Source organism: Orycteropus afer, unplaced genomic scaffold, assembly GCF_000298275.1.
Source record: "Orycteropus afer afer isolate SDZICR_OR568_19922 unplaced genomic scaffold, OryAfe1.0 scaffold00318, whole genome shotgun sequence".
Classification (NCBI taxonomy): domain Eukaryota; kingdom Metazoa; phylum Chordata; class Mammalia; order Tubulidentata; family Orycteropodidae; genus Orycteropus; species Orycteropus afer.
In genome coordinates this window covers 4,037,979-4,049,662 of record NW_006921905.1, presented here as the reverse complement: position 1 = coordinate 4,049,662, position 11,684 = coordinate 4,037,979, and the positions used below count along the sequence as shown (strand labels likewise).

The 11,684-nt window shown below is 37.8% G+C and overlaps 1 protein-coding gene across 1 annotated transcript in view; it reads right to left on the bottom strand.

Moving 5' to 3' along the window:
* Nucleotides 1-11,684, bottom strand: part of LOC103206462 (inaD-like protein) — a gene marked incomplete at its 3' end in the record, with an annotated part of 197,884 nt that overhangs the window by 99,657 nt on the left and 86,543 nt on the right. The window contains exons 15-16 of the mRNA XM_007951916.2: nt 6,459-6,620; nt 2,111-2,242 (exon numbers count right to left, since the gene is read on the bottom strand). Coding sequence (XP_007950107.1) covers nt 2,111-2,242; nt 6,459-6,620 — 294 coding nt within the window. The remainder of the gene's footprint in view (nt 1-2,110; nt 2,243-6,458; nt 6,621-11,684) is intronic.

Below are 11,684 nucleotides of genomic sequence, written 5' to 3'. Positions count from 1 at the left end.
TAAGGACTATCAAGTTTTTCTTTCCATCCTTTATTCAAGTTCTTTTTTAATGTTCTGAAACACTTCTTTCTGCCTTACCATTTACAATATCCAAAATATAAAACTTGCAGATAAACTCACTGAAAAGGGTAATAATATAAATATTACATAAGAATGCAAATATATGGAGATTCCTATATGATGTATAGATTGCTGTGATAATGAAAATTTAGCTGAACATCTAAGACCACATCTGAAAAGTATTCTCTAAATTAAATTCCAATGATGAAAATGGTTAACAAAATCTCACACTGAGTTTATTCAATCAGTTATAGTTAACTTTGGCTAACCTATACTTTGGGAGCTCTAGTAGCATAGTGGCTAAGGCCAGCCAGTGTTCAGAAGGAAGGTTGATCAATCTACTTCCATAGTGATACTGCCTCAGAAAGCAAAGGAGAGATTGTTATGAGTTGGACATGACTCAATGGCAGTGAGTTTGGGTTGGTTTTGGTATACTTTATTCAATCATTCTGCAAATATTTATTAACCACCTACTAGCTCTGGTATCATAGTGCCTAAGGCACTTGACTGTTATCCAGAAGGCTGGCGGTTCAAACCCACCAGCCACTCCTCGGAAGGAGGTTGGGCAATCTACTTCCGTAGTGATACTGCCTCACAAACCCAAGGAGGGGTCACTATGAGTCAGGGCTGACTCGACGGCACATAACAACAACAACAACTAGATAGTAGGTAATATGGTTACAGTGGGTAAAGAAAAAATTATATAGCCCCTGCTATTTGTTTCATAGGAGCTCTGGTAGCATAGTGGCTAAGGCACTTGACTGCTAACCAGAAGGCTGGCAGTTCAAACCCACCGGCCACTCCTCAGAAGGAAGGTTGGGCAATCTACTTCCGTAGTGATACTGTCTCGGAAACCCAAGGAGGGGTCACTATGAGTCAGGGCCGACTCGATGGCAAATAACAACAAGAACAACAACAATTTGTTTCATATGCCCTAATATTAAGCAAGTATAAACTTAGAATCCTACAGTATTGCTATATCCTGATTAAAATACATTTCCCAAAATATACATTATTTTTAATCAACAACTCATAATTCAATAATACTCCAAAAGACAAGTTCTAATAACCTAGAGGGCTCTCTGGCACAGAAATATGCCAGAGAAAATGCAATAGCTATACTCTATTTCAGTAATCTTAAGTCACACTGCCAAAATAAGGAATTTAATGTTCTTACATAATACACAAAGTATTTTTCTTTTAATCTGTTCCCTTATATATTATTATATTAAAAAAAAAAAAGGAATTGATTTTTAGATCACTTGGCATTTTATGTGCTTTGATAGAGTACATGTTGCTTTATTAAACCACAATGTGTTTAGGCAGCACTAAAGTATTAAAATATGCATCTTAAAAGTGAAGAGATTTCTTGCCAACAGTTTTAATCCCTCATGATAATCAGAGTTCTAAAAATACTGCAGTAACTGGTAAACTGATATAAAGTACAGATATCCTTTTGTGACTTTTCACATTTCCTCCAAATATATCAGTAACTTTACCCCACTACCTCATTTCTTTATAATTTCACCAAGAATATTTTCACTTGGTTAAACTCAGTCAGATTAATGTTATATATAAGGGGGTGGGAGAGGGAAGACAGAGCAAGGATTGGGAATGACTGAGAATTTGGACAGGATTTCTTTCTAGACTGTTGAAATGTTCTAAAATTAGATGATGGTGATAGTTGCACAACTCTGTCAATATACTAAAAGCCACTGAAATATATACTTTAAATGGGTGAATTTTATGGTATGTGAAATATATCTGAATAAAACTGGAGAAAAACAGAAAAACCTCCATATAAAAAAATTCATGGACTTCTAGTCTCCATGTGTATCCATGTGTATAAAACTATTGCTTCCTTTATTGTCCAGTTATTATATCACCCATCATTTTACTCACTAAGGAAGCGATCAATTGTAAAGGTAAGAAAGAAAAACCATCCCTTCTTTGGATAGTAGCATTATACATCAAATCATTCCATTTTGCTTAAGTCAATGCTTGTCTTAAATAATAACCACTTTACATAACTATATGAGGGTCCTTATACCTGGTAATCCAAAATGCTGAATCCCAAGCCTTTTTGATCTTTCACTAGTTCGACAATCTTGACTTTGGGAGACCACAGTGCCAATTCCTCATCATCATCTTCTTCAGTATTGACAACTATATTGTGTTCTACCTGAAATATAAAGAAGATAAATGCTTTAAAACACTGTCCTTTCAATTCTGAAAAGACTCAGAATCTCAGGAATTTCACAGCTTCTTCTCAAACTGGGAATTCTCTTTGGCATGCACAGTTTCTCTTTTCAGGCTTTTTAAAGGGGCACACACTGGGGCACACACACTCAAGAATGAGGTCTCTGTGAAAATTCAAGCACTTAAAAAATGCAGACTGTTCATATAATTTTAAAAATATATGTAAAGTACCTATTTTATTCAAAGTATTAACACTGACCTCTTATACTTCAATGAGTTCTGTCATCCCATTAGAAGCATAAAAGGAAAAAATACACAATTTAAGTAAAATTGAGAACATCACACAAGGTAGACGTCTATAAAATATTTAAGCAGGAATACCTGGATTCACAATTACCGTGAGGGACAGAAAGAAAGGTGCCAACACAGAGACAGGCCAAGGCAGGACACAGAGAAACCACTTCTGTTACCTCCTAGAATTTTTCAAGATAAACCTTACTAGAAAAGTAAGTGGAAAAAAAAATCAAGTCCAAAATGCCTCATGTAAGCCTGAAAATGTGTTGAAATAATGGCAGTCCAACTGTGGAGGAGGTAGGCCAAGTACAACTGCCTAGCACACAGGTGTTTGGTTACTCTCCTTGACTTCACACCCACAAATCATCCTTTTCCAGGCTTCCCCTCCTTTCAGGAAAAGGAGTCAATGCTATATGGAATTCTAGGAATCTAATAAGAGACTAATAAGATGACTATCCAGAAGAATGGCTCTTCAACTTCTGCTTTTACAGTAGTTATAAAATCGAACAAAATTGAACTCACTGCTGTCAAGTCGAATCCAATGCATAGTGACCCCTCCTTGGTTTTCCAAGGCAGTATCACTACTGAAGTAGATTGCCCAATCTTCCTTCCGAGGAGTGGCTGGTGGGTTTGAACCACCAGCCTTCTGGTTAGCAGTCAAGTGCCTTAGGCACTATGCTACCAGAGCTCCCACAGTATTTCTAGTGTTATATTATTGTTTAATGAGTCCTGGATGCATAGCGCTTAAGCACTCACCTGCTAACCAAAAGGTCAGCAGTTTGAACCTACCAGCTGCTCTGGGAGAGAAAGATGTAGCTGGCTGTTTATGTTAAGATTACAGCCTTGGAAACTCTATGGGGCAGTTCTATCCTGTCCTACAGGGTCGCTATGAGTCAGAATTGACTCAGTGACAATGAGTTTGGCTTAATGTTGTTTTCATCTGATTTACCTTCCCCCAAATCCTCTAAGCTTCTGTTTAAAGCTTAACAGTTTTCTTTTTCTTTCTTTCCTTATTTCTTTTTTTTTTTTTTTGGTAACCCTACCAACTAAAAAAGCCCCTATACTACACTAGAAACTCCATAAGGGCTACCATAGAGTTAACCATTGTTATCCATTCAACCCACAATACAAGACCTGGCTCACAGTAGGCATTTGATAAATATGTATTCAATACATTAATGAACCATCCATCTTTGAATAGGTTTCTCTTGAAAGTGCATTTTAATTATCAACTAAATAATTTAAAAAGAAGACTTCTTAAAACTTTGGATAATCTAGTAAATGAAAATGCATCGCTCCTACAAATATAATTTTGAATGACCTATATAAGAAAATATAATTCTATTGAATCAAAGGCGGAAATTTTGTAATTTGGAAGAGTGAGATTGCTTAGTTAACACAGAAACATTTTTAAAATTAAGGTTGGTCCAGATCTCAAACTGAGGCTACAGGACATGGAAGGTCAACACCCAAGCAATGATGGGTTGAATCTAACCATAATTTCTTGGTTCTTAAATTACAAAACATGAAATGCATGGGAAAGTTTTAGATCAGTAACCTCAGTATATTTCAACTTGATGTGAAGAAGTGGTATACTCGAAAAGTAAACACTTATACTCTCCAATAAAAAGTTTCAGTGACTATACAATATGATGGATGATTTACTGGAGCATTTAATACCCTCACTGATTAATGAGTATTAGAATTTTGGCTGAGTCGCCTAACCAGATAGGGCTTAAGGACATTAAGGCAGTATCAGGATAAGTGAGAAATGAGAGAAGGTAAAGAGAGGTAGGATTTCAAGATACTAGATACAATTATAAATTCTAAGTTTATAGAACTTTCAAGGCATCCAAGGTGTATGCAATATTATACTCCAACCTGATATATATCATTTTTGATACAATCAATTCTGCATAACCTCTGTATTTACAGAACAGAAAGCAATCAACTAATGGACAGCAAGGTTGACATTTAGCATAATTCAAAGCTGTTGTTCGCCCATTGTGGTAAAGAGTGACTGATGGGAGCACAGAGTCAGCAAGCCAGGCTGGTGATTTACACACCCTGTAAGATTAGATTAAAGGCATTTTTATCAACCTTCAGAGGAAAGCCACCACCCACATTTCATTTTAAGAAAGATAGCAAAAAATCACAAAAGTGTAACCTCTGCTCCTTAATATATTTTTTACAAGAGATACCATTAACACTACCAACAACAAAAAAACCTTCTCAATTAATACACCTTAAGTTACTAAGCATCTTTTATATGCCCAGTACAAAATAAACACTATGATATACAAAATAATTTCAAGATATGGTCTCTGCCCACAAGGAGCTGATAGTCTTCCTGGAAAAACAAGATTAAAACAAAATAACAATAAAAAACAAACAAACTCATTGCCATCAAGTCGGATCCAACTCATAGCAACCCCTGCTTGGGTCTCCCAGGCGATATCACTATGGAAGCAGATTGCCCAATTTTCCTTCCAAGGAGTGGCTGGTGGGTTTGAACGCCAGCTTTCTGGTTAGCAGTCAAATGCCTTAGGCACTACACCACCAGAGCTCCCACAGTCTTCTTGGAAAAACAAGATTAATAGACTCTTAAGTATCAAAAATTATAAAACAGTATACTACATTCTTGAGTTCTTTACAAAATCAGATAGGAAGATTTGTAGACTAGAGGAGTTAATAACTATAGCAACTTTTTTTGAAGAAGCTCTGGTTGGCATTCAGCTGCTATCCAAAAGGTCAGCAGTTCGAACCTACCAGCTGCTTCATGGGAGAAAAAGGTGGCAGTCTGCTCTGTAAAGAATTACAGTCTTGTAAATTCTTTGAGACAGTTCTACTCTGTCCTATAGGGTCACTATGAGTCAGAATCAATTCAATGGCAGTGGGTTTTTTTTTTTCATTTGTTTGTTTTAATTTTACTGAGTATTTTTCATGTGCAAAGCACTGTGCTTAGAAATCTGTACTATTGTTTCATTTCCTCCTCACACAAACTCAGGAGGTAGCTTACTACTAGAACTATCACCATTTTCAGATGAGGAATATGAAGAACAGAAAATCAAGCTATTTGTCCAAAGATACATAATGATTAAGGGGTAGTGCTAGGATTCCTGCTGAACTGCTTCTGAAAAGTTACAGCCATTGAACTGTGGAGCACAGTTATACTCTGCAACACACATGGTCACTAAGAGTTGGAAGCAACTCAGTGACAAATAGTCTGGTGCTAGGATTAGGGCCCAAGTGTCTTGAAATCCAAACTTTACAGGGGTAAATGGGAAGGCTCCTTGTATCTGAACTGGTGCTAATGAAACTATAATCTAAGAGTCTGGAAATGGGAAAGAGTGGCCTAAAAGATGAGGTTACAAATGACAGAAGATGGCAATGCTTTTTGCTCAAAATTGTTTTCGTAATTACGACGCTCGTAAAAAGGATTATTAAGAGCAAAGATAGTGTTACTTCATTCTCTGACCTCCTGGAGGCTTTCACAACGATTTCTAGGCTCACTTCAAAATTGGTCATAGATCTTTTTATTTTTAAGCCTCCGAAAAAGGGGAGTCCATTAGATATTCAACACTCACCAACATCTTAAACTTATTAAGATGAACTGAGTTGAACTGGGAGTGAAAAGTAATGAGTACAGGCAATTACTAGAAAGGGTCCTCTAAAATAAAAGTGCATGCACATTAATGTCACAGACATTTCAAGTTGAAGAAACAAAAGAGTTTTATGACATTAAATGAAAAGTAACAATTTGAAGAGCTATGCATTGTTGCCTTTGAGAGCACTATAGTCAAATTAAAAAAGGGAGGGGGAGCTTTTCCTCCCACCCTTCATAGTGCAATACAATAGTGAGGGCATCCCTGATGAATGGGAACTGCAGTATATTCATTTACTACCTCCAGCTCATGAAGAGAGGGCTGAGTAGTCCTTGGTTCATCTACAGAGGCCTCATCATCAAACAACCGTCGACAGCAAACCAAGGTAAAGGGAGGTGGCACTTCTTTAAGAAAGGAGACTGCTTCTCGTCGAGATTTTCCATAGAGCTGAACACCATTGACCTATGAAGACAACATGTCAGAATTGAGAGGCTCAAGAGAAAAAAAAAAATCTGCTGCTTACATCAATCCATCAAAATTAAAAAAGACCATGGTTTAATTCTCCTTGTAAATAAAAAGTCTAAGTTTAGTCATAGTATTTCAATAATAGCTTAAAATATTAGAAACTTTTAAAATTTATAAAACTTAAGGCTAAGTCTATCCCTTTACTGAGACTGGGTGAACATAAATTATAAAATGTGCAGAGTACAATTATTACTGTCTAAGTAATCTGCCTCATTTTTCTTAACTCCATGGTTTGTCCTTTCTACACTCCAACATTATTTATATTCTCTGGTCCATTTCTACCAATCTATCCTTAAAGCAGAAGCCCTGGCAGCACAGTGGTAAGCACTGAGCTGCTAACCAAAATGTTGCCAGTTCAAAACCACCAGCCACTCCACAGGAGAAAGATGCAGCAGTCTGCTTCTGTAAAGATTCACAGCCTTGGAAACCCTATGAGGTATTTCTACTCTGTCCTATAGGTCACTATGAGTCGGAATTTGAGTCAAAGGCAATGGATTTCTACCTTTAAAACACAGCATCTTTCTAAAGACCAATTGCCATAGAGTCCATTCTGACTCATAATGACTCCATGCATGTCAGAGAAGTGTGCTCCACAGGGTTTTCAGTGGCTGATTTTCAGAAGCAGATCACCAGGTCTTTCTTCCAAGGTGCCTCTGGGCGGACCTGAACCTCCAACCTTTTGGTGAGCAGTTCAGTGCTTAAACCATTTGTAACACCCAGGAATTAACTACCATTTATAGCCACATTAATATTTCCTTTCACATTTTTCATTTCGTAAGACCATTGCCACAGATATTACACTAATTTGTAGGGATGCTAAATGCTGCTCAAAGTAAAGACAACGTCTAGGATAAATGTTCAGGTGCCAAAATTTACCATCAGTCCACAGTTATCTTCCACATCCCCTCTACTCCTAATTCCATCATAGAAAAATAACGTCTATGAAAAGAAATACATATAATTTTGCATCAGTTCCATTCTTATGTGCTAAGCTGATATAATCAGCCAAGTGTAGAAAGTTTTCAAATTATTTAATGTCTCATGTTTTTTTGACTATTCTCTATTAATAATTAATCCTTACTCCAAACACATTATATAGATTTTTACATATGATCTAGACTACTAAATTTATTATAACATTTTATATAAATAGCATTACCTTGGGATACTTTCCCAGTTGTGATATAGGTCATTAACTGCTAATTTGCTCACTGCCCTCAGAAAGTTGAAGCATGAGAACAGTTCCAAACAAAAAATCATCTTTTCACATCTGACTCTTACCTATCTAAGAGAGTTTATCAGCATTCTTATTTTTACCCATTTCATGACCTGTGGGACATATATCACCCACCTACATTTTCAGCCTCTCATGTTTCTTGGGAAGCTCCTATCCCAAATGTATGTTGTGCCACCAGTCAGGGACCTATATAACTGTGTGAATCTGAAAAAACATGCCTTACCCCATCAATCCTACCATCAGAGTCCACCTGGGACATAGGTGTCTCACTTAATTGTATCAAAAGCCACATTATTCAAAAAAAAATTTTTTTTGCCTTGATTTCAGTATGTTTTCATTATCAATTATCATTATCAATTTAAAAAATCAAAGCAGAAAATAATTCAGTCATGAAAAGGTGAAAAATATTACTAATCTGGCATTAGTTTCTGACAGGTATAATGCTAATGTCCAGATGAGTGATGGGGTGACTTAACCTATACTGGGATTAATCTTTCCACAAAATCTGTCATTGCAGAGAATAAGTAGGTTGTTGGAGGGAGCTCTGGTAGTGTAGTGCCTAAGCCATTTGACTGCTAACCAGAGGGCTGGTGGTTCAAACCCACCAGGCACTCCTCGGAAGGAAGATGAGGCAATCTACTTCTGTAGTGACACTGCCTTGGAAATCCAAGGAGGGGTTGCTATGAGTTGGACAGCAGTGAGTTTGGTTTTTGGTTTGGTTGTTGGAAGCATCCCACTTGTAGCAAGCTAAATGTCCAGTCAATGCATCCCTGGGAGCCACTCTCAGGCCTGCACTAAACCAAGCACTTAGCCATCAGGCCAGACATAATCTCCCTACCTCTTAATTATTTACAAAGAATTGACCACATGGTCAAGAAACCCACATATGCCTCAGGGAACTATCCCTAGTGGAGAAGTCAACACCATCTCCCAGGGTCTTATGACTGATGAAGAGGGTCCAGAGAACAGCAACTTCAGCAACAAATTAAAGGTTTTGTCCTTGGGAGGATTGTACATCAATCCTCCCACAAGAAATGGCAGAGAGGAACCCACCACTGGTCACACCATGCCTATAGTGCCAATTGATGCCACAAGCATGGAAAGTTCTAAAATAAACCAAATGAGTAGTTACCTATAATCAAACAAAGCAAGCAGGTAACAATCAAAGCAACTTGTACCCAAACATAAGTATTACTCTGTGTTTCACATTACTTCAACAAATTAGAAAATCACTTTTCAGGTTTTTATCTTGGAGTACATTTAAATATTCATTTAGCTCATTATTTATTCATTTAAATTGTCTCCAATTATTATAGCAGTACCTGGTAGTCCTCCTCACTACTCTCTATAGCTAAAGGGATTGGTCACATTTCCCATTACCAATTCCTGTCTAAGGGGATTTATGGCTGCTGTAAATAGCTATTCTGGGCTGAGACTTGGCACAGTGTTCTAACCCCAAAGCATATTTGTGTTTCTGGTTTTAAGCTCTATGGAGTACATTACACACACACACACACACTAAGTTCAGGAGTTTATTTGGCTAACTTTACAGATACTTTTTTATTTCTATATTTTGTTACTCAGAACAAGCCAGTTCTTATTTTAGAATTCACAATATTTCTTTAGGTCCTTCAACTTGAGACTCTCTTGAGTGTTGTCAAGTCTCAATTTTTCAGACTTTTTTTATTGGAAAACACGCATGCACATTTCTAGTGTACATAATACTATGTAAGTACTATCCAACCAAATTACCTCATTCAATCTTCCTACTATCCCATAAAGGTTGTTATGATACCTTTTCATAGTGAAAATATTGCCAATACCTCACTGTGAGATAATGCTTTATATTTTACATGGATATATTCTATTAGCATCTCACAGTGAAGCTGCTGCTGTTGTTAGTTGCTGTCAATTCAGCTCCAACTCATGGTGATCTTATGTGTAACAGAATGAAATGTTGCCTGGTTTGGTGCCATGTGCATGACTGTTGGAGTGTTGAGTCCATTGTTGTGGCCATTGTGTCAATCCTTCTTAATAAGGGTGTCCATGATTTTCACCGACCCTCTACTTTACCAAACATGATATCCTTTTCTGGTGATTGGTCTTTGCTCATGACATGGCCAAAGTAAGCAAGCTAAAATCTCACCATCTTCATGTGTAAGGAACATTCTGGTTGTTTTTGTTGTTAGGTTCCATCAAGTCAATTCTCACAACACACAACATAATGAAACACTGCCCTGTCCTGCACCATCCTCACAATCCTTGTTATGCGTCAACCCATCTTTGCAGTCACTGTGTCAATCCATCCATTGAGGGTCTTCCCCGTTTTTGCTGACCCTCCACTTTACCAAGCATATGTCCTTCTCCAGGGAACAGTCCCTTCTGACAACATGACCAAAGTAGGTGAGATGAAGTCTGGCCATTCTCGCTTCTAAGGAGCATTCTGGTTGTACTTCTTCCAGGATAGATTTGTTCAATCTTCTGGCAGTGTACAGTATTTTGAGTATTCTTCGCCAACGTTATAATTCAAAGGCAGAGATTCTTCATCTTCCTTATTCATTGTCCAGCTTTCACATGCTTGTGAGGCTACTGAAAATATCATGGCTTGGATTAGGCACACCTTAGTCTTCAAAGTGACATCTTTGCTCTTCAACACTTTAACAAGGTCTTTTCCAGCAGATCTGCCCAGTGCAATATGATGTCTGGTTTCTCAACTACTGCTTCCATGAGTGTTGATTGTGGATTCAAGTAAAATGAAATCTTTGACAACTTTAATCTTTTCTCCATTTATCATGATGTTGCTTATTGATCCAGTTGTAAGGATTTTTGTTCTCTTTATGCTGAGGTTCATCAATACCGAAGGCTGTAATCTTTGATCTTCATCAGTGTTTCAAGTCTTCTTCACTTTCAGCAAGAAGGGTTGTATTGAGTTCCGGCAAATGGCAGACTAAGCAGAAAGACTGCACAGACCCGCTTCAACAAAGAAAAGGGAAACCAATTAACACAGAAACAGAAGATAATCCTGGACCCCTGAGCCTTGAAGGGAAGAATATAGAAGTGGACTAAACCCCAACTAGCAGAAGAATTTGCGTGAAAATACCAAAAAAGGAGACAGACGGAGCTGTGGACTGGCAGTGATCCTGATAGCACAGACAGCTTGGAGATTCCTGAGTGGTGGTAGGACTTAAGAATTAACCTAAAAATCACCCTGCTAGCCAGGGACTGCACGGAGGACTGCTCCGGTGGCTGGGGAATAAACGGAGAAGGTGAAGAGAAAGGCGGGCTGAGCTGTGGACTTTTGCCGGTCTGGAGGACACTGCCATTTTGAAGGTCTAAAAGCAGCTTGACTATTTTGGATATTTAAAGAGACAGTGCTCTTGCAAATTCCCAGGGCTTAAGAACATGTTCTGCTTTCCAGCAACCCCAAGGACCCTCCAGACCTGCAAGACTGTAAAGGTACGACATTCCTCTTATTACTCTTATACCCCACACCCACTTAGTGAACAGAGGTGCAGCCATCCCCCACTCCCATCTACTTTCTGGGCCCTCAGGAACTCCATTACAGTCTGTGTACTCAGACGGACCCTGGGTGCCCTGCCCTGTCCTCCACCGATTTTTTTTTTTCTCTCGCTTTTTTCATTTTTTTCTTTTTCACTTTCTTTTTTCTGGTGATTAGTTTGCTAATATTTGTCTGCTTTAAAATAACTAATATTATTAATACTTTTGTCGTTTTTACTATTATTCTTAATCTTCCCCTTGCAGGT